The sequence below is a fragment of the Desmodus rotundus genome, chromosome 5 (genome assembly GCF_022682495.2).
Source record: "Desmodus rotundus isolate HL8 chromosome 5, HLdesRot8A.1, whole genome shotgun sequence".
Classification (NCBI taxonomy): Eukaryota; Metazoa; Chordata; class Mammalia; order Chiroptera; family Phyllostomidae; genus Desmodus; species Desmodus rotundus.
Window position 1 is genome coordinate 35,184,495 of NC_071391.1, and position 22,901 is coordinate 35,207,395.

A 22,901-nucleotide genomic window follows, 5' to 3' on the forward strand; every position below is an offset into this window, starting at 1 on the left:
AATCCTTTATTCCCAGATGGACTAATTATCAATGCTCATTAATTTCCCATTGGTGACTCCTTATATTTAAGCCTTACATTTTTCCATGCCCACCAAGTAAATTATCTTAATAAACACTTTATTAGGTGATTACAAGTTCTTTCGGCAAAGCTTGTAAATTACTCAGCGACACACTCAGAAGAGTGCCACCAAATACGTGTGTGCTGTCCATTTACAACCCACTGCCGAGGTGAGGAGCTGAGGATCAGAGAAATTAAACAACGTGCCCAAGTTTGCATGTCCAGTAAGCAGCATGGCCAGGACTTGAACCCTGATGTGTCTGCACACTCTGTGCTCAGTGCACAACCCCATAGTGCCCACACTCACAGGCCACACACTCCCAGCTTGGAAGAACCCTTGCCAGACACTCAGTCCAACCTCCATCCACTGCCGGGTCCTCCAGGCACGACTTGCCCATCTCAGGGATGGAGACTTCCTACAGGGGCCCTTCTATTGTGGAGCAGTCCTATTGCTTCACAAACCCCTTTCTATATGGAATGTCTTACAGCGTTGCCCCATTGGCTGAGGTCCTTCATCCCTTCCGGGCTCCAAAGCACAGAACTTTGGAGATAGCAGTGTCCACCCTTAGAGTACGCATCCCCTGCTCCTCCACCTATTCCCCACATATGCTGATCATCAGCCCTGCCCATCCTTCTAGGAGCCTCTGGGCACAATCATTGCTGATGACACTTCTGGGGTCTGGAACTGGACATAATATTCCAGGATGGACCAGGCCAGTGCAGGGTACTGCTAGGTGATCACTGCCCTTATTGTAAGCACTGTTCTACCAGGTATGGAGGGGGAGGTGGGATGGAGAGTGGGGGAGTGGGAAGAACACTGTGCCTCTGTTCAAGAGCCTATGTGGCTCCATGGTACAAAAAATAGTATTTCCCATGTTGCATTTTCTAAAACACCAGCATTCCAGAATAAGGGAGTGTTTTTTTAAGAATGAAAAAGCTCTGTGACTATGAAACTTTGGAATATACTGGTTAATATTTATTCATTAGTTAATCTTTATTGAGTGCCTACTGTATGCCAGGTGCTGTTCTAGTCACCAGGTATATATCCATAAACAAAACACACCAAAATCCTTGCCTATGAAAGCTATAGTCCAGATAAGAAATACTATTAATGTGTGGAGAAGACCTTTGGAAGAAATTAGTCATGTAGTCCAAAAAGCCCAAGTAGGCTTTTTGCAGCCTGGGGAGCTTTCTCAGGATTCTGTGACCTAGAGTAGAGCATCAAAAAGACACCCCAACCTTTGCCCCTGGTACTTCCAAACCCAGCTGCCTTCTGTTTACAATCCAAGATAACCCTGCGATTTCAGCCCTTTTCATTGAACCTGGTACTTCCAGGCAACAGAACACAAAAGTGGCATAAAGAGAGTCAGCAGCACCTATGCCCCTGCTCAAAAATTCCTCCGGGCTCCTCTCCTCCCCTCCACTAACTTCAAGATTTTCACTCATCACTCCCTTGATTTCTTCACCCACTTTGGCCTCTATGTTCCACTGGGTTCCTCTGGGTTCAGTTTGGCACAATGACCCCAGCTTGAACCTCTGCTGCCCCTACATGTGACTGTCAGTATTTGCTCATCAGCTCTAAATGCCAACCCCAGCACCCAAGCCCTGGCCCTTCATTCCCCTTGTCCCAGACTCTCAAGACAGGGAGAGCGGCTTTTGCAGACCCTTCTGGGTTGGGAGGGTGAGAATGCGTGGGACCAACTGCACTGACCAGCAGGTGAGCCAGGCCAGAAGGGCCTGTGTACGTGTAAATGGAGCCAAATGCAGGAAAGAGAGAAAGCAAAGTCTGGCCTTGGTAGAGACTTTGGAGAAAAGCCGATATGCAAAGGGGTGTGTTATTTGTGGAAGGCTTTTATTTGGTGGTGGGAAAAGAATGGCAAATATGTAACACAATATTTCTGCAACTATAAATAACATGTAAATACCTTTCATAATGAAAACCTTATGGAATCTGCTCTACTGGAAGTATTTTAAAATAGAAAAATGCAGGAGAGAAATAACATGTATTTAACCCATACTACGTGCTAAGCACTTTCCATATGTTGTTTGCTTAGTCCTCTCACTTTCCTCCTGGGCAAGTGTTGCGCTTATAAATGAGGAAAATGAAGCTAAGAGACTGAAGAACTAGACCAAGGTCCAATGGTGGACCCCAGGCTGAAAACAGATCTGTCAGGCTCCAAAACCCTCACTCTTTCCAGAACCAAGCTTGAGCCTGCCTAGAGGCTGGGGCTGGACTATGTTATCTTTCTAGATTCTTGCCTATTGCCACAATTTCCAGCATTAGCTTATTTTCTTCAGTCTTCCCAGACGATAAAAATCCCATGTGTGCACTGTGAACGCTAACTCAACGGAGATTTAGGGAGGGGGGAAGCAAATCTGAACATGCAACTGAACAACATCAGACTCTGTCACTGTCTTGCTGTGGGACCTTGGGTAAGCCTCTTCTCTCTCTGGGCTATAGTTTTTACCTCTAGAAAATGCAGGTTCCAGCTAACTGCTTGAGAAGCCTCTGCTTGGTGCTGACAAGGCTGTCTCTCATGCACTGGATTGGGTGCCCTAAGGAGGATGTCTCCCAAGAAAAGCCACTTCGGAGCTTCCCCCAGCCTGGCCCAGTTTCTCTGCCCATCCTTCCCCCCTCTGCCCCAGCCTTCACTGACCTGCACCTCCCGGGTCAGGGCCAGCTCCAGCAGCTGGCCAAAGTGCTGGCCCAGCGTGCTCAGGGTCTCACTCACACAGGCCTTCATTGACTTCAGGACATGCTCATTCTCAACCTGGAGGCACCTGGGGAAAGTAAAACATGGGGTGGGCCACTGGAAGGGGCAGGCGGCCAGACCAGAGCGTTGCACAGGCCGGACGTGGGCCTGCTGCAGGTCTGGTGGTACAAGTGGCCTGGGGAGCACACATCAATTCCTGGGGAGCCAAGATGGAACATTCCATAGATGGCTCACCCCTTGGCCTCCTAGTGTTTGGATAAGTGCTGGCCTGAGATGGCAGGTAACAGTCCCTGTCACCAGGAAGAAAGCAGCCAGATCCTACCCCTGGGCTTCTCCCTGGGAGAATCTGCCATCATGGCAGCCAGCGTCCAGGGATAGGGGCTGGGGGCTGCAGAGGAGGGCTGCTGGAGTGCTGGTTATGCAGGTGATCACTCCGAAGGTGTATGGCAATGCCCTTTAAGGAGTAGCTCCCTATAGCGTGCAGAAAGGAGCCTTGAGGATTTTTACCCCAGACAGCAAAAACTTCTGGGGTTAGGCCCCAAAGTATCCCTGTGCCCTGAGAATGTTCCACACTGAAAGACCAAAGGCCTCATGGGGGCCTAGGAGATGCTAATTTCCAGATTTTTCTTCCAGGGCATGGGGGCTAGAAGGGGTAAGGGAGAGTGTCAGCATATAACTGCGTGTGTGTACATGTGAGGTTGAGTGTGTGTATGTGTCTGAGAATAAACGATGTATGGGTATGTGTGAGATACAGAGAAGAGGGCGGGAGTGTATTTCTGTGATTGCATGAGTGTGTGTTTATATTTTTGCGTATGAGCAAGTGGGTGTCTATGAAACTCTTCTCTGTGTGTATGTGAGTATAAGGTGTGAGCGTCTGCTTTCACCTTGCCTTGACTTGAGATCAGGGGAGCTTCTCAAAGCCGTGGGAAACCTATTCCTTATTACCAACCCTTAAGAACCCTTTCTTCCCAAGCCCACACCTCTCCTCTGGCTTCTACATTGTCCCTAGGGCCTGAAAATGGGGCAGAAAATCCCAGGGGAGTCTTTCAATATTGCTGATGGGAGTCAGCAGAAGGAAACTCCCAGACCACCACCAGGCCTTCCACTCCCACTCTCCTGCTGAGAGAAGAGACCAGCCCCCTCCACTGCCTGAGGACAGGTCAGTAGACTCTGTCCAGATTTACCCAGCATCCAGATTTACCTCTCGGTGATTGCTGAGAGCTCTGAGCATTTCTCCATTAGCAGTTTCTCAATCTGCAGAAAAACAGATCGATGTTATTCAATAAGCATTGGTTGAAGACCAACTGCTGCACTGGGCCCTCTGTGGCCTAAAGATGGAGTATCAAATCATCTGATTTGGGAAACAGGCACATACACTATGCCAAGTGTGATACGGCAAAAGGGATCATCATCAGCTGCTTGGAGCACTCAAAAACGGAAAACTGAGCAACTAGTTATGCCTGGGAATCTGGGAAGCTTTAGAGAGGAAGGGGCATTTGAGCTGGGCTTCAAAGCATGAATAGAAGTGTATTCTCTGCAAAGTGAAGCAAGGAAAAGAGCTGAGGTAGAAAGTAAATGCCAAAGAAAAGAGAAATAGGGGGGTAAGGAGGGTTATCAATGGTTCACTTCAGGTTTGGAGAAGAAGATTCAAAGTCATGGGCTTTGGAATCAGAAAAACTTAGGTTGAATCCTGCTTACACCATTTACTGCATAACCTTAGGCAAGTTACTTAGGGCTCTCTGAGTTTCTGTTTCCTCATCTATAAAGGAAGGACAATAATACAGGCTAATATTTTTAATCAACTGTTTTTAATGTTCTACATGTAATAACTCAGTCCTCCCAACAGTTCTATGAAACAAACACTATCATTATACTCATTAGGATGATAGAACAAGAAATTAAGTGACTTGCCAAGGTCACACAGCAGAGCTGACATTTGAACCCAGGCAGTCTGGCCTTAAAGTGGGCACACGTAACCACCGCACAGCCCCTTGTAGTGGTTCTATCTGCTTCAGAGCATGTGCAGGTTCAATGAGATGTGTGTAAAGAGGCCTCACACAATTCCTGGCACAGAGTATATACTCAGTAAAGGTCCTTGCTGCCTTCCCTGCTTTACTGGAAGAGGAAGGAGGTCCCTGGGGCAACAAGAGTTCAGATACCACACAGTTCAGACCCATTCTTCTGGAAGGCATGCCCACCCATGCCCAACCCAGGGCCACTGACCTGCCCCATCTCCTGTGAGGAGCTCCTGCTGACCGCACTGTACTCGCTGACCATGGAGCGGGCGTGGCAGGTCAGGCGCACGCTCATGCTATGCACTCGCGCCCAGCGGTCCTGGGCCAGCTTCTGCCCGATCCTGCGCAGCTCGGTGCTGATGACCCAGCCCCGCTTGAGCAACAGCTGCAGGGGGTCTCCAGGGCCAGGGCCACCCGCCAGGATGAGATCACCTTGTGCGTCCTCCTCCAGGCTGATGGGCTTCGCCTGCAGGATACACATGCACTCGCACTCGGTCATGAGCTTTAGGTCCTCCATCCAGCGCTGGACTGAGTCCACCTGCATCAGGTGCAGCCTGCAGCCAGGGAACAACACGAGTGATGGCTATCAACACTCCTCAGCTTCCAGAGGTTTCAATTCCAAGCCACCTGATGTTTACTGAACACCAATGTTCTCATCACTGTTTCTTGCACTCATTTACCTTAATCCTCTTTTTCTCATTATGCCCATCTTACAGATAATAAGACTGAGACACAGAAGGTTTGGGGGCAGATGACCAGACAAACAACAGGCAGTAAGTCTTCAGAGTAGCACGTGATCTTTGCAATAAGAGGCAACTGGGAATGGTGTAACTATCAAATATTAGTTACGTTAAGTAAGCTATGGTACAGTTACTTGGTTATTTAGTGTGCACTTATTTAAAACAGTGCTTTCCAAAGTTTGTAGAAGAGAAAAATGTGTCCACTAATAAAGTAGAGGGAAGCAGTATGCACGACTGTAAATACACAATTATTGTAATTATGTTAAAAAGCCATCTGGGAAAATATTTAAAGGAAAGATTAAAATTCTAGTGGTTCTTTATGGGTGGTGGAACTAAGGCTTCTTTATTTTTTCAACTTTCCCTAATTTCTAAATTTTCTCTCATGAGCATGTATATTAGTTTTGTAATAGAACAAAATTAACTCTATTTAGTACAACAGCATGAGAATATAGATTAGATCCCAAGAATATAATTTACTCTGAAATTTACTTAGTCAAATTAAGTTCAGTAATAACATCATTAATGAAGTACTGAACATTTGTCGAGTGCCTCGCATTTAATATTATGTAAATGCCGGGCACTACAGAAAAAAGTGGAGATGAACACGCGAAGCTTCCACTCTCATGGAGCTTTGGATCTGCCGAAAGAATTGAGACAAAGTGGTGAGAAATTGAAAAATGGCAGATTTCAACACCATTTGAAGATTATGACAGAAGACATGCAGTTAATCATTAAAGGCTAAGCTCAAGTCCCTTTGTCTTTGGCTTGCAACAGTTCTCTAACTAGTATTTCGGTCACTAACCTTGCCTGCCTCAAGCCATTCTCCACCTGCCACCTTCTTCCACTCATTCTAAAAAACATATTGGGTGCCTAGTATGTGCCAAGTAGTAAGCCCTGGGCTGTAACAGCAAACAAGTAGATAAAACTCACTTCCCTTGAGTAGGTTATATTCAGATGAGATGACAGTCAACTTTCAAAGTAATTTTCAAAATAAACAAGCAATGCATGTAATGTGTTGGAGGCAGTAAGTGCTATGAAGGAAGAGAGAACAGGAAAGAAGGCTGGAGAGTGCTGGGAGTAGACGCGGCCTTAGGCATAGCAATTCAAAATAGGTGGGTCAGATAAGGCTCACCGAGAAAGGGACATTTGAGCCAAGACTTGAAGGACATGAGGGAGTGAGCTACGTGGATATCTGGGGGCAAATTGTTTCAGGGAGAGAGAATACAAGTGCAAGGTCCCTGGGGCATGAGTGTCCTTGAGATCTGTGGGGACTGGCAAGGACGCCATAGTCGTCAGGCAGAGTGGGATGAAGGACGTGAGGTGTGAGGTGAGAGAGGTAGAAGGTGGGGGTGCGGTGGAGGCAGCTCCCATAAGGCTGTGTAAGATGAGGGGAGGAAGTGGACTTTATTCTGAGTCAGGATGGCACACACATGGCACTGATGAGGCCAGCTATGTATCAAGCAGAACTGAAATTATACTGGCATGCTCCAATTAGCATGTTAAAATCATGCCTTCATATTTACTGTCACTTGTTGAGAATGAGCAGGCCTTTCTGAATGATGAAACTGTTTGTTAGGCTTTTAAATGTAATTTTTAACCACAAAGCGTATAATGTTTAACCAGGGAAATTGTGCACGTGGTTTCTTATACCAAATTGCCTTTTAAATTGTTAAAAACAAAAACACCAATGACCTCTCTTTCTCCCTCTCCCTTCATAAAAATAGCTATTATGTTTTGTAAATCAATATAATGAGAGAGAGTTGCCTCGAATTACAGCACCCTGCTGCTCATTCTATCCTTATGAACCCATATTTAATTTTACAGAAGTGGGAGTGTGTGTGTGTGTGTGTGTGTGTGCAGTTATTCCCTGTGTGCCCCCCACCTTTGTGCCCTGCCTACGTCAAACTTCCTGAGGCTTGGACCAGGGGCTTCCAAGACCTGGCCCCGGACTCCCTTCCCACAACCCTCCCTTTTCCATGCTCCCCCACCCCCAACTCTTAGCACCCTTGCCAAAAACACACACTACACTCCAGGCAGACTCAACTTCCTTATTTCCCAACACTACCACTTTCTTTTACACACTCTTGTGGCCTTGCACAGATGGTTCTTTCCAAATGGAATCCTCTTTCCTTCTTCTCTACCTGGCAAGCTCCTACTCATCCTGCAAGACCCAGCTGTAACATACTTTCTTTGAAAAGCCTCAGCCAGAGCTTATCAGCTGCTCCCTGGGGTCCCCATACCTCTTCAAGCACCCTCCATTGGGGCACTAATAATACTCTAGTGTAACTGGTGTATTTGTCTGAAACTCTCCTAGTCCTATGAGGGACGGTCCCTCATATCTAGTTTATTGCCAGTGCCCAACATACACCAGCCACTCAGTAAATGTTCGCCAGTGAATGAGTGGCAGAGAGGCAGGCATTGACCGCTATCCCCCTGCTGAAGATGCCCCATGCATACACCACCCAGGCTACCCAGAGACTGCCCCAGGACCTCAGGATTGGAGAGGGGATGTAGAACATGGAAGAGCATATGACCATCATGTTCTAGAAACAGAGAACTAAGAGACAAACTGATCTTGGGGTTTTAAAAGGCAACGAATTATCTAGTCACTCACTCACTGACTCATTCACTCCATAACACTTCACAGTGGACATCTGTTGTTTTTGGCTTCTCAGCATCCTTCCCCCTTCTTCTTCTGTCAATAGCAAAGACAAGTTACATTTAGCTGCCTCCTGGGATGGCAACCTGGGCTTCAGCTTTCCCCCTCTCTTTGGGAAAGGTTTCTCCTTCCAAACATAGGAATGTTCTCCCAGGGGTCACGCCTGTGCTGTGAAAATGTCCCCAGCCATAGTTGCTGTTGATCCACATGTGGGCACCTGAACCAAGCTGCACACATCCAGTTCCGTCCCCCCAAAGTGTGAAACTTTAAAGCCAAGAGTTACAGAGGCTAGAGTTGTTGAATATGAGTCATATTCATGACAGCAACTTCAATTAGACCTAAAGAATAAGCCCAAGAGTTAGTTTCTATTGCCTGTAATGAAAAGAACTTTATCTAAAACACAAGTACACAAATAACTGAGCAGAACTGAGTTAGTGCCATCCCTTACAGAAAAGGTTTTCTGGAAATTCAAAGAGGGGGGCTGTCCCTACCAGTTAGAGGACAGGGTAAGGTGCTTAGAGAAGGTGGCTTCAGAGCTGTAGGGTTTGGACACAGGAAGACAGTGGGAGCATTTTCCAGGCTGGGGCAAACAATGGGACAATGAGTAGGTCAGTTGGGCTGAGTTTTACATTCTGGAAAAGAGGGAGCTATGAGAGGAAAAGCAGGAGAGGTGGCCCAGGGCCCTGGTCTTGAGAAGCTTTGAATGCCAGAGTTGAGGTTTATGCTGAAAGTTCTGAGATGCTATTGAAGGGTCACAGGGAAGGGCAACAGAGATGGAGACTAGAGGGGGTGAAAGACTGCCAAGTCACAGCACCTGGCACAGAGGAAACCTGTGGTACTTGAGTGGGTTCACAGCATGTCTCCCTGTGGGGGCGGGGCTCTGGGACCCTCAGGCAGGAGACATCCACACCCCTTCCCTCCTGGCCTGCATAGGACAGGGCCATAGAAGATCCAGGAAGGGAGAGAAAGGGAGGAAGAGCCAACTGAGTCCTGATTAGATCCCAAACTCACATTTTTTGTCACCCCTCCACTCCCAACTCAACACGGAGGCATACTTGGTTCTTGCTCTTCAAGATCTTTAAAAATTAGAAAGAAAGTAGGATTTCAGCTGCTGTGCTGATCAAAATCCTAATTGATTTATCACTCTGCTGATAAGAGAAATAGGATGACAAAACTATTGATTTCTCCAGTATCTGTGCATTTGTCCCCGTGCGTGTCTATTTGTGGATATGAATTCATTTTGGTGTCTGTTTATATTATCTGCATGCCTGAGTCTGGGAATCTGGGTGTGAGTTTCTGTGTCTCTACCTGCACAAGTGCTCGGATGAGTGTGTGTTTACAGGTCTTGCATCAGATAAACTCGATTAAAAACATGCAATGGGGCTGGAGTGCCTGTACTTAGTGACTTAGCTCCAAAGAAAAGAGTTTAGAAAGTGGAGGAAAAGGTAACTTTGCAGTGGAGAAACCTGGCAAACACCACCTTAACCAAGTTACCAAAGTGAACCTCACCGCTTGATGAGCTGTGTTGACAGTGTGTACCCCTAATGTGATGTGCTGAGAAGAAGACTTCACCTCTACAGCATTCTTCCCCAACATACAAAGCCTCAGTCTCATCATGGGAAGGACATAAGGGGCCCAAACTGAGGGACATTCTATAAAACACCTGATGAGCACTCCTCAAGGTCACCGGGGTCATCAAAAACAAGGGAAGAATCAGACCCTGTCACAGACCAGAGGAGATGACTGAGTGTAATAGGACATCCAGAATGGAACCCTGGAAGAGGAAAGGACATTCATGAAAAACTATTGGAATCTGAACAAAACCTGGCAATTAGTTCATGACAAGGGACCAGTGCTGGTTCTCGAGTTGTGACAAACATACGTTGCTCATGTAAGATGTGAACAGTCAGGGGAACTGGGTGGAGGGGAATACTCAGTACCATGTTTGCAGCTTCCTGCAAATCTAAAATTATTTTAAAATTTAGAAAAAGTTTATTTTACAAATACAGGGTTTGGGGAAGGAGGTAGAGTCTAGATGATAGGCTTGGGGAATTTTTCTTTTACCCCATTTCCCCAGAAAGAATTTCACTTATCTTGCTTCTTCCCCAACCAGAAGCACAGGCTTAGAGACAGGCTGCCTCTCTGGCTTCATGGTGCATGCCCCACGGAAGGAAGACCTAGAGGAACCAAGTGCCAGTGGATGGGTAGCTAGAACCTAGCTAGGGGGCCAGGAGTGGGAGCTCTCTCAGAGAACCTGAAAGTGGACAAAAAGGGGTCCCTATGTAGGCTAAGGGATGGAAGTCGTTCTCTCAGGAGAAAGACACACAGCAAGCCCAGCTGGGTTCATTTTCCTGTCAGCCCCATTATCTGCCCTAGAGCCCACCAAGGGCTGAGTCCCAGGCAAACCTTCTGTGCTCAGCCATCTCGGGGCAGCCTCCCTTTGGCAGAATCAGGTCCTCAGACCAGCTCATGATGATCCTGCTCCCTCCTTAATTGCCTGAACAGGCCTTGAACCAGAGCTTCCTTGGGACGGAACAGCCTGTGGTGTAAGGGTGTCGAGCATCCGAGGAGCTCTGGCATGCCAAGGCTCCCCGTCAGCATGCGGGGGTAGAAATTGCTGGCTATGCTCCCCATAATCTGTATGACCAAAGGCAGTCTGCTGCTGCTATTTATTTTTTCCTGTTTCTGAAATTTTTATTGAAATAACATATGCACATAAAAGTGAACACATCATAATATCGAGTTGCCGCTCAAAGAATTTTCATAAAGTCAACATGCCCATGTACCCAGGAGCCAGATAAAGAAACAGAATGGTACCAGCATCCCAGGAGTCCCCCTAAGCCCCCTTCTGGTCACTCCCCAACCAGGGCAACCAGCATCCTGATTTTTGACAACATATATTAGTCTTTTGAGTAAGTTTTTTAAACTCTCTGAGCCTCAACGTCTCCATCTGTAAAACAGAGATAATAACAGAACTTTCCACACCAGGTTGTTGGAAGAATTAAATTAAATGGTAGATGTGAAGGGCCTGGGACATTGCCTGGCACAAAGGAGATGCTCAAAAATGTGAGTTCTCTTTGCTGTCCTTTCCCGCGTGTAATCCTTTAGCACCAGGAAAAATAACTATGAAGTGGCTAGCATTTGTTAAACACACTCCATATGTTGAGCACTGTGCCAAGTGCATCACGTGAATTGTTTGATTGTTTCTCAGGACAAATGTTTGAGTTAGGTCCCATTGTCATCCCTGTTTTTACAGATGAAGAAGCTGAGATGCAGAGAAAAATCACCAGGTAGAAAGTAGTAGTGCTGAGATTGAAACCCTGGTCTCTTTGACTGCAGACCACTCTTAGCTTCTATGCTTTACTGCTCTCACTCTGCCCACCTCTCAATAAAAATAAATAGAGGAGCAGAGAGCAAGATGAGGCTGCCTTAACACAGGGAGACAGAAAGGACCATTTCCAAGTAAGCTCTTCTGGGCTGCTTATCAACAAAGAAGACAAAGGGGAGCTGTGAGCCCCTAACTCTGCCCAAAAGTCTGGTATGGCTGGCAGACCAGGATTCCAGCCCCAGAGATGTGATTGCTGCCTTCAGGCCACACCCACTCCTGGCTGTCCAGCCGCAGGAGCCCTTCCAGGGCGACAGCCTCATAAATGAGGACGGACAGTGGGCGCCTGTGGGGAAAGAAGAATCTGGTTTTCTTTAAGAATGAGCTTAAAATAACTTCTGTTTCGATACCTCGTCCTTCTCTCCAACTAGCAACCAAACACATGGAGAAGAATAAACACAGCAGATAAGTAAAGGCGTGGATCCCTGGCTCTTCTTAGCCCCACTCAGTGGCTAGTCCCCAGCTCCTGCCAGGCAGACACATCCCACTTAGGTCCAAGGCCAACTCTGACCAAGACAAGGGAGGACATCAGGAGCTTCTGGCCCACCAGCAGGTGGAGGGCAAAGTGGATTGGCTGTTCGGGGCATCTACATACCTCCCACCCAGCCTGACTGCTCCCAGCATGTTCTGCATCCCAACGGCTCAAGTTACAAGTAAACAGTTCAGATAATAATACAGTTGTGTGGAGTGCCCCAAAGGCTGCGCACTTATCATGCATTATTTTATTCTGACAATAACCTAATTTAGTGCACACTGTTATTGTGTTCACTTTACAGATGAAAATGTACAGGTACAGAAGACGTACGTGATTGATGAGAGCTAGAACTCCATGCAAGCTGCCTGATTCCAAAGACTGTGTAGCTACTGACTACACGAGACAGTTTCTTTAGCTGTCTGACTCCTCCAGCAGTCTTTGAGGTATCTTCAATGGCACGCACTGCCTGATTTATCTCAGCGGCACCGGTACTGACACGTAGTAGGTATCCATAAATATTTAATGGAATCAAGTAAACCAGAGACTGCCTGGGAAACATTGTTGTAAGCCTTGCCCCACCAGCTGAAAGTATTTTCGGAACTTGCAGAGTGTTACTCAAGAGGAGCATGAGGCCCTGGCCTGGCACATAGGACCCCCTGAACTCACTCCCTCCTCTGTTCTCAACTGCATGCCAGGACTGCAGATTCTGTCTTTGGCTGGGATCTCAGGCAAAATGTAGGTAAGCTGCCTGCACTGTGGTAAAAGTCTGAGAGTTGGGCAAGTAACTAGATCCCAAAAGACGATAATAAAAATGTTTCTTTTTAATAGAAATACTTGAAGTAGGTATTGATGGAACCAGAGATTTTGCAAGCATTCCTATATTCCACTAAAGCAATGCTCTGGCTGGGTAGAGCTTGCATCCTTAGCAACCATTGTCCCACTTCCCAGAACTTACAGGTAAATGGTTTTCTGGTGAGGTGTGGGTAGATCTACTCAAGCCCTGGGGAAGTGGCTGAAGGGAGATCTGAGCTCTTTGGGGAAGTGTCTGTCCCCACATGATACCAGTCATAAACATAAGATACTCGCAACCAGTTCGATAAGGTTTAAAACATTAAGCAGTGTCTCTTGGTCAATCCCTGACCACCCTGATTTAATGAAACACATTCGAGACTCATCGTGGGCCAGGCCTTGTGCTGGGGATCACTGCCTGCCCTTAGAAAGCTCACACTTTAGAGCCAGACGTAAACAAATGTAACCCAACCTCACTCTCATTCCAAAGTGACGGGTCATGAGTCTCAAGTACTTCCACAAGTCCCCAGAGTTCATCTCACATACATCCAGCCCCGCCCCCCAAAAAAGACCAGTGCAGCCAACCACAAGGTTGCATTGGATGATTCTGTCACCCTTTCTTCCCTTAGCATCCTTGCAGTGGGCATTACTCTAGCTGCCAGGTCCTGCCAGGTCCACCCAGCATAACCAACCGCCTTGCCTTCTGGGTAGTCTCATGCTGTCTGGACCCTACTAGACACCTCAGGCTGACACAGCCACCATTTCTCTTACCTACACATCTGCTGAGAATAATCATCCCTGACAAGCAGTATTATGTGTTAGTGACTATTCAAGCAGTCTTAATTAAAGAAGCTATATCATCAGAACTTAGTTACTTAAAAGGGAAATAAGAAAAATTCTCACAAGATGGCAGTGGTGGCAGCATAGTTTTTTAATCTCTCCAAATCCCCACATAAAAACTGACAGAGCAATTAAACAACAAAACCAAAATCCCATAGATAGTCTTTACAACAAAACTACATGGTAAAATATCCCCACAAACCTCTAAATACAGGCAGGTGAGGACAAGTCACCTACAGCACCAAGACCTGCTTGGTGTCATCTGTAGGAGAGGAAGAAGAAGGAAGCAATAAGGGGGCATCCAGTGAATATGAGAAAGGAGACACCCCCAAAGCAGCTATGGGGTATTTACTGGGAAGCCCAGTAGGACAATTTGAGAATAGTAACTGAACCTAGGAGGAGGTTTGCCTGTCCAATGTCCAGGTGAGTGCAAGGCATCAAATGAACTCTCAAAGCTGGTCCAGTAGGAATCTCTCCTACAGCAAAGTACCACACTGAGAAGAAGCTTCTGGGAATAGAACCAGAATGGAGCAGGACAAGGACATCAGAGACAAAGGATGTCAGATCATCAGTGGGAGGAGTGATAACAGAGCTAGCAACTCTCAGAGAGCAGGGCACCATATTTTTTAATCCTACGCAAAAACAAAAGATAATGAAGCTCTATGTACTTAGAACAGCTTTCCTGAACCCTGCCTCCCTCTACATGTCCACGGTGCTTGCACTGACATTAGAGAATAATTGTTCCAGAATAATTAAAAAGACAAAATCAACAGGACTCCGGATGCTGATTCATATGGATGATGAATGACTAAATATAATCAAAGATGTGACGCAGTTTCTTAAATTGAGGAGCAGAATGAATAGGAGAAACAAGTTAGGAAAATAGGAAGATGGGTTCTGTCTGAGGCACGTTAAGTCTAATGGACCCACTGTGTCTTTTTCTGAAGCTGCCCAGGCCCTCTCACAGACTGGACCTCCCAAAAACCTGCATTCCAAAAACTTCCAGGCACTCTCAGCTTCCCTGCAGAATGTGCAGCCTACATGTTCTCATGCGTCTCACCCTGCATATTCATTCATTCATTCATTCATTCATTCAATACTTCCTTAGTGCCTACTATGTGCCAGAAACTCTTCTAGCTGCTTGGGATACAATAGTGAACAACCAACCAACAACAACAAATTCCTGCCCCTGTGAAGGATACATTATAACTAGGGAAAACAGACAATAATAATAAATATAATACATTTAAAGCACATAGTTTGTTAAAAGCCAATAGTTTCTATTAGAAAGTAGAATCAGAATAAGTGCGGACAAGATTGTTCATGTAGGGGACAGGGAGGCAGTTGCCATTTGAAAGAAGTGGTCAGGGCAGGGCTCTTTGGGAACACAAGACTTGAGCAAACACTTCAAAAAGGTTAGAGAATCTATTAAGCTGCAATATGGGCATTGGGCACCCAGGAAGAGGGAACAGACAGTGCAAGGCCCCACGGCAGGAGTATGCCTGGCTTGTTGGGGAAAGAGTACAGACATAAGTGGGCTAGAGTGCAGAGAGCGAGGGAAGGATCAGTAGGGAGCGCACTCAAAGAAGGGCCTCAGGCTACATCATGGAGGACCTTGGCAGCCATTGCAAGCACTCCGGGTTTCACACAAATAAACAGGAGAATTCCTTCCAAGTATTCTGAGGAATCTTGTCACCGGATGTCAGCTGGGTCCACCTTGCCCATTCACCTCTCTACAACCCAACCTGGAAGACCCTCTCACTAAGGGCTTTATAAAAACAACACATAGATTAGTTTAGAATGTCTTAGCCTCTGTTATGCAGTGAATTATAAACTATTTACTAAATAGTTCATTTAAGCCTAATTATTTATGCAACAAGCTATAAATAATTTACAGATTAGGGCATTAACTTCCAGCCCCTCCTCACTAAGCACTGATGAAGGCCCAGCCAGTTGTGACTGAAGAAAAGGTCGCTTCTCTGATCTTGTTCAAATCTTCCAATGTTTTCCTGACCTTGCTTCTGATCCACTTCTGAATCCCACACTGAGCTGCTTTGGCACAGGCCTTTCTGTGCATCCGGGCTTTTGTGTGAGGAGCAGACAATTCTCCATCTCTGACTCCAACCTCACACTTCAAGTGCGGAGCCTTCGCAGGGTATGGTGTTGGACAGGTCACAGCAGTCCTGTCTCTAACTTGTAGCTGACTTATCTGTGCAATGCCGGAGCTAGCAAGGAGGCTTTGTCTCCTTCACTGGATTCTGCAAAATGCCTCCTGTACCCACCTAGTACCCTGGGGTTGGCCTCTTTCCCTCTGTGATCCTGTGTTCTCTGCCATCTCCTGCACTGACCCTCTGCTCCAAGCTGCAGCACTGGAAAGAGCTTTCAGATTGTTACCCAGAAATTCCCAATCTAGCATGGTAGGAAAAGTTGATCCTACATTTCAGATATTGCCAGGAATGCTGGGAAAGGGGAAACGGAGCCTACCTTATACCTCGGAGCTAATGACTGGGAGTAACTTGTGAAGGAGCATGGATAATGTCACTTCGCTCCATCCATTTCTCCAGGTTGTAGCCTTCCATCAATCTATAGAAGCGTTTGAAGGTAAGGAAGAGGTTTGACCACTCTAAAAATTCAATGTAAAAAACTAGCCTATTTCCAAGTATGCTATAAAAAAACTTCATTGAGTACTTCCTGTTTGCTGGGCACATATCAAGTGCTTTCATACATAATATCTATCTTGTATTCAGAGCAAGACTATTTATCATCCCCATTCTACAGAGGAGGAAAAACTGCAGCTCAGAGAGGTGCCTACCGCTAGTCAAGGGCAGAACCCAGACTTCAGTCCAGGTCTGCCCAGCTCCAAAGCCCTCACCTCCTCCCCAGCCTGCCCAGCACCCTGATAGAGCAGGTTTTTGTTTGCCTCAGAAAGCCAAAGAACATGAATTTGGCTCCAGGTAACTGTTTCCTGTCCAATGAGCCAGTGCGTACGTGTGACAACTGCCTCCTTTCGATGACTCAGAGCTCATCATCTTAACTGGCACTTTTTAGATGCCCTCAGAGAGAGCGGGGGCACTGTTAACATTTCCTGGCCTTTATTAACTCAGGAACAACTCATTTTAAACCTCTAACGAGGGTACACATCAGCATATGCTTCTCCAGTACTTGTGTGACAGCCAGCAAGGACACCTGATGGAGCAGCACCATCTGTGTCTTCCTCCCACTTCTACCCCTTATTATCTGTGCGTTCTTGAACATGCTACTTGCCCTTTCGGAGCCTCAGTCCCTGACCTGCCTTCTCGCTCATTTCCAACCAGTGCCCCAGCCGCACTCCCGGCCCCTCTGCTGTGACATCCAGCCTCCCAGACTTTGCACATACTGATCCCTGTCTCCCATCTCCTCTTCACTTTGCTTGTGCCTGTGCCTCCTCGAATCTCAGCCTCAGTGACTCTTTACAGGGAGGTTTCTCTGACCCCTGGATGAGCTTATGTCCCGTGTGTCCCTCCTGTCTGCAACACCCCGTCTTTCCCCCATCAAGACACCAGTCTCAAATGTTGAACTCTTTGATTAATATCTGCTTTGTCCTAGGCCATCAGCACAGGAGGGCTTGTGTCTGCCATGTCCCCCCTACACACCACCCCTAGCACTGTACCAGATACACTGAAGATGCTCAGTGTATATTTATAAAACTGAATTAAGTATCAGATGGAAATGACAATAATCTGTGCTGCTGTACTATCTGTCTCATTGGGTTGTTGTGAGGGTCAAGGGAGATAAAAATCCATAATAGTTATTGCTAACATTTATTGAGACTGGGCCCTGTGCCAGCTGTCATGCGGCCGGCTTCTCATGTATCATCTCATTTAGTTTTCACAGTGACCCTGGGAGGAGGGTCCTTGTACCATCTTACATTTGCAGATGAGGAAACTGAAGCTTGGAGATCACCCAGCTTGTAAGTGGCAAAGTTTGGCTCTGTACCCAGCCCATCAGACTCTGGACCCCATGTTCTTAATGCTACTCCAAATTGCTTTATAAAAGACTGTGCTCTGTCCAAACAGCATGTTAGTACTGCCAGGTGACATTATAAATGCACCATCACATGCACTAACTCCGCCTTAGTTTGCCTTCGACCTTCATGACTGAACATGGGACCTGATGTGTAAACTAAAAAGGGTTTGGCTTTGTCTTTCCCATTCTGTTCTCCTCTTTTCTTTAGGGAGAGCTTTTCATTTGCTGAAGTGAACTGTTTAGGAGAATTTGCAGACCTAGTATGTCAGTTGCAAAACTGGTACCTCCCTGTGGTTCTGGAAAATGCAGGTGAGAGTACAGCAGTCACCACTAGAGGGGTACCAAGAGCCAGTAGACCCAGTCTGCAGGGCTGCACAGACTCCCAGGTCAGCCTCCAAGCTCCACCACTTGGACCCCTCTCCTCCAGCACACCCTCACCCTATCTCCAAGCCTCAGGCTCTGACCAAGGGCTCTCTGTCCCTAGTTGTGGGCAGACTGCAGGGACAAAAGATCCTTCCCATCGGGCTGTACTGGCAGGGCTGCCCTCCAGAAGGGCCCCCACTGGCAGAGGCCAGAAGAAGCTGCATGTCCCACCAGGTCCGATAGACAGTGCATGCTGGGGCCGGGCCTGGAGCCCTGACATGCTCACGTTTTCTGTGCACCTGCTTACCAGCCAGCCCCAGAGCTGAGGACAAAGCTGACCAGGAGAAAATGCCCCAGCTCTATACAGACCCTCAGCAGGCAAAAGAGCACCAGAAAGGCAATCTGGTGATGATTATAACAGTTGTTAATGCGCTGAGTACCAGCAACGATCCAGGGAGTGTTCTAGGCCCTCTCTCTGTGTTATCTCCTATAGTTCTCCCCACCACCATGTGAGAAAAGGCTTTATCACCCCCGTTTACAGACCAGGAGAGGTCAGTCACACGGTGAACGGGTGCTGGAGCTACTGCTCAAACTCCGTGTCTACAGTCCAGGGTCTCTGGTCTTATCAGCTGAAAACCACACTGCCATCAAAAAGCTGTTTGCAGGAGGCTAGGATCACAGGAGACAGGGGGCCTGACTTTGCCTGGGAATATGTACACAAAGGAAGTGACATCTGCCCTGGTTCTTAGAGGAGGGCAGTTGGCTGGGATGACAAGGGCAAAAGGATTTGTACATAAATGTGAGAAGCCTTGAGGTATAAAATAGCAACATGACAAGAAGTTTCACTGGGCTCACACAAGCCCCAGGGGCCTATGAAGAAGTGGCCAGAAAGGGGCCTAAAAAGAGAGACAGGGACCAGTTGATCAAAGACTTTGACAGGATTAGCAATTTGAATCTACTCCTGAAGGCAGTTTGGAGCCACTGAAAACATCTTAGGGCAGGGCAGTGACCTGACTGTGCAGAGCGTTAGTAGAAAATGAACCAGAGCAGGGTTAGATGGCCTGATGGGAGGTGATGGCTATAAAAGAGAGAAGACAGAAGCCTGAACAAGGGCCGTGATGTGGGATAAGAGGAAGTGGGTGACCCGGGAGGGAGACAAGAAAATGTGAGGGTGAAGCAGAATACGAGGGCAAGGCTGACTCTTGGGTTTCCTGTCTGAGTGAAGGTACTGCCCTGGCTGAGACAGGAAACCCATCCAGGCAGGGGCTGGGGGTGTACAAGGCCACAGCAGGAGGAGCCAGGTCCTGCAGAGAGATCCATCAAAGAGGCCCCAAACTTTGCCAGGGAGGGGGCCAGGCCTGATGAACCCCACACGGCCCCACCATTCACCAGTCCACTCCCAGACTTGGTCACTGTGCCGCCACATAATGAGCTGCTCTTCTCAATTTTGGAGTCTAGGGACTGCAGCTCATTAAGGTTTGGCCTGTGTTAGCACAGAGCATCCCATAATTGCAGAGCTCGTCTGACTCTGTCATTAGCTTCTGGTCCTCTGGGTTCCACCTCTCCTATTGGATTTGCTGATTAACCCTAATGTACCAGGTCTGCTTAAACCAGGCAGCTCGTGCTGTGCAGTGGGAGCTGCTTGCTATCCCGGCACCTCACAATTCCCAGGGGTTCAATGGTCCCCAGCCATGAACTGCAAGCTGCCATCTCACTGCATGAAATCTTCCCTTTACAAGTAGAAACGACTGCTCTGATTACTCACACAGAGGAAGGAAATTGAACATTGAGGTCAAAACAGATGGACTGGCAATGAATCGCATTCCCTTCGTGAAGCCGGTAGGGTCTCCGGCCAAGGAGCTGGAGGGGCCAGGGGCCAGGATGGGGCTTGGATTTCCTCTGTCTCCACAGTGAACTCGAATCTGAGCCTGATGCTGTAAACATTGCCCCCATGCCGGGGGAGCAGGGAGGGCATCCCAGACAGTGAGTGAGGCTCACAGGAGCCCTGCCCAGTTCTCAGCAGATGCCTGCTCACCAAGTCACCCCACTCCTTCCTCTCTGATGGCAGCTTTCCTGGAACATCTAAAAGGAGGTGACTGAGCCACAAAATCTGGGTTTTCTGGATTCTGGCAGATTCTAAACACAAAGCCAGATGTAACCACAGTCATCTCTACATCCCAGGGTACTGGCTGGATAACTTTTTTTTTTAAGCTGGAATTATCCAGGGTGGAGTTGGTGTAGGAGAAGGGAGTAGCATAATATCAGACCAAGAAATTGCAGTAGGAAACAATGGGCTCCTTAAAATGTTTCTAAAGTCAGAGGGAATTAACTATGCACACAGCAAGCAGGGAGAACCATCAGCAATAGAGCTCCCCTATGGACCAAGCACTCTAGGTAGGTGAGTGCAAGCCCCCTTATAGCACTTTGATGGCTGCAGATTGCCATCCCATTTTACAGATGTAGAAACTGAGGCTTAGAGGGATTACATAAGGTATCCAAAAATTCACTGGTAATAGTGATAATACAGCTAAAATGATTTACTAATTACATTCTAGGCACTGTATTAAGCATTTGCTTCCATCTTAAATACTCACTTAACCTTCAAAACAATTCCATGAGGCTCACGTAACTGAGATTTAGTAGGTTAAGTGATGTGACCAAGATCACTGAGTGGATAAGTAGAAATAAGAACCTAGGCAGTCTTGACTCTTATACTAGGCTCTTTGATGTCTTTAGCAATTTAGCTGATATTCAAACCCTCAAATCCACAGCCAGGGCTCTTTCTACTGGACTGCCTTTATGTGACATATAAATGCTCTTTTACAGCTTGTGATTAATTAGACTATGATGTATCTAGTCATCTGGTTATACGTTGTTTAAAGTCAGAACAGACCTGCTGGCCCTGTGGCCCCACCGTCACAGCCGTCTGATGAGTTTGCACCAGAAGTACTTTCAGAGCAGGGACGCCAGGGGGACCATGCACAACAGGTGGGAAGTTACCCTCTCAGGACTCCAGCTGCAAAGAGCTCTCTCCCCACCCCTCACTGGCCTTGCCCTGCCTCTGTTTCTGCCCCTAGACTTCCCGCTTCGTTCATGAAAGCACATCACTGGGGGAAGGTGCCTCACCCTTCAGATGCCAAAGGGAATAATATTTCCCAGCTCAGCAGATGCATAGGCTCCCAGCTGCTGGTACCAGTTCCTCATCCCCAGCTAATCCTGCTGGCCTGGCCTCCAGTGTTCCCCAAATGTTGGGGGCCAATCATTTGTGGAGATCTATGCCTGAACTCTTGTTGGTTCATTTTAATCTTTATCACTAAGAATAGACTTTAATTGTTCTCTCAAAATCTAGAGTTTGGACGTCTCTGCCTTACTCTATTCCACCTGCTGTGTGAAGTGGTGAATTCTCTGTAAAGGAACACTTTACTAAGCTGAGAACACTTGCTAAATGCTAAACTTCAGTGGGTGCCCCAGTGTGTCAGATACTGGGCTAAGTTCCTGGGATTACAGAGGGGAAATGATGAGAACATGAACTCCGAGAGAGGACAGGACCTTCTATTGCACAGCGACACATTCCTTCCACCTAGCACTGCACCTGGTACATCGTAGGCACTTCATAAACATTTACTGAATGAATAAATAAATGACTGCAAATAAGCAATTGCGGCTCACAGAGTTTTACATGGCATTTGGAGGTAAGCATAAAGAATTTGGGAAGCACAGTGAAGAAAGGCTTAGCCCAAGCTAGACTCTGAGAAAGCTCCCCAGGCCCACACTGGAAGGATGCCTGCAAGTTCTCCAGGAGAAGCAGAAGGTTACAGAGAGAAGAAACAGCCTGTGCAAAGGAGTGAAGGCATTGGACCACATTTTGAGAAAATGGCAAGTTGCTAAGTATAATCAGAGGGGTGAAAAGCAAGGGCTTCAAAAGGTCAAAAGCAAGGACTTCAAATCATGATGCATGGGGGAGTGCTAGGATGTATGGATTTAGCTGTATTGTGTCCCATATTCCCCTCTATTCCCCTACTCCTCCATAGAACACTTCTGAATATAACAAAGGCTTTTGTAAAACCTGAACAGGGCACAGCCTCAGAAACTGGAAGGGGCTTCTAAGCCTCTATATCTTACAATTTCCATCCCAGCTGCAAGGCAAACACTAGACCTCTGTGCATTTCATAGGAAGAAAATGAGAAGACCTTGTTTTGGTCAATGGGATTTCCTTCTCAACCCTGAGGCACTAGAGTGGGATATTTTTGTCCAGAAAAGGGAACAGACTATCCAAAACAGATTCCTAGAAGAGTAAAGCTGGAGCGTCTCTGGGGACGTTTTGCCTACCTCCTCATTCTCACATGAAGAAACTATAGTACAGAGATGGGGGGAAATTGCTCAATGACACACAGCAGGTTAGTGAAAGGCAGTGCTGGGATGAAAGATAGAAGGAAGGGAGAGAGAGAGAGAGCGAGGGAGGAAGGAAGGCAAGGGAGACCAGCCTTTGGCTCCTAGTCCATGTTCCCCACTGCACTCTCTTTTCCTGCAAGACATTTAATGAAAAAACTGCAGAATGTTTTCCAATGAATTTAAAACCAAACACTAAAAATATTTCCAAATTACTATTCTTTAGAAGAAAAAAAATGTCTCCCCAGCTCTCTGACTCCATCAACCAATTAAACATTTGGCTTTCACTCAGAAAGAGTATTTAAATTAATGGAGATAAAACTCTAGCTTACTCTTTCCATTTTCTACCAAAAAAAAAAAAATGAGAATAGCTTGCCGGAAACAGGTGTATTTTGGAGAAAGAAGAAAAATCCAAGCTACTTAATTTCTCATAGTCACCTGAGATTCCTCATCCATTTGTCATTCATT

The 22,901-nt window shown here is 46.9% G+C and overlaps 1 protein-coding gene across 6 annotated transcripts in view; it reads right to left on the reverse strand.

Annotated features, from left to right (window-relative positions):
• Positions 1–22,901, reverse strand: part of INSC (INSC spindle orientation adaptor protein) — a 117,042-nt gene that overhangs the window by 55,223 nt on the left and 38,918 nt on the right. For 5 of the 6 annotated variants that reach the window (XM_071221620.1, XM_045194212.2, XM_045194210.2 and 2 more), the window contains 3 exons: positions 4,997–5,342; positions 3,975–4,027; positions 2,717–2,840 (listed from right to left, as the gene is read on the reverse strand). In XM_071221620.1, the coding sequence (XP_071077721.1) occupies positions 2,717–2,840; positions 3,975–4,027; positions 4,997–5,342 (523 nt within the window). Of the gene's footprint in view, positions 1–2,716; positions 2,841–3,974; positions 4,028–4,996; positions 5,343–9,198; positions 9,315–22,901 lie in introns of those variants that run through there. The other variant, XM_045194211.2, reaches the window with a different exon arrangement.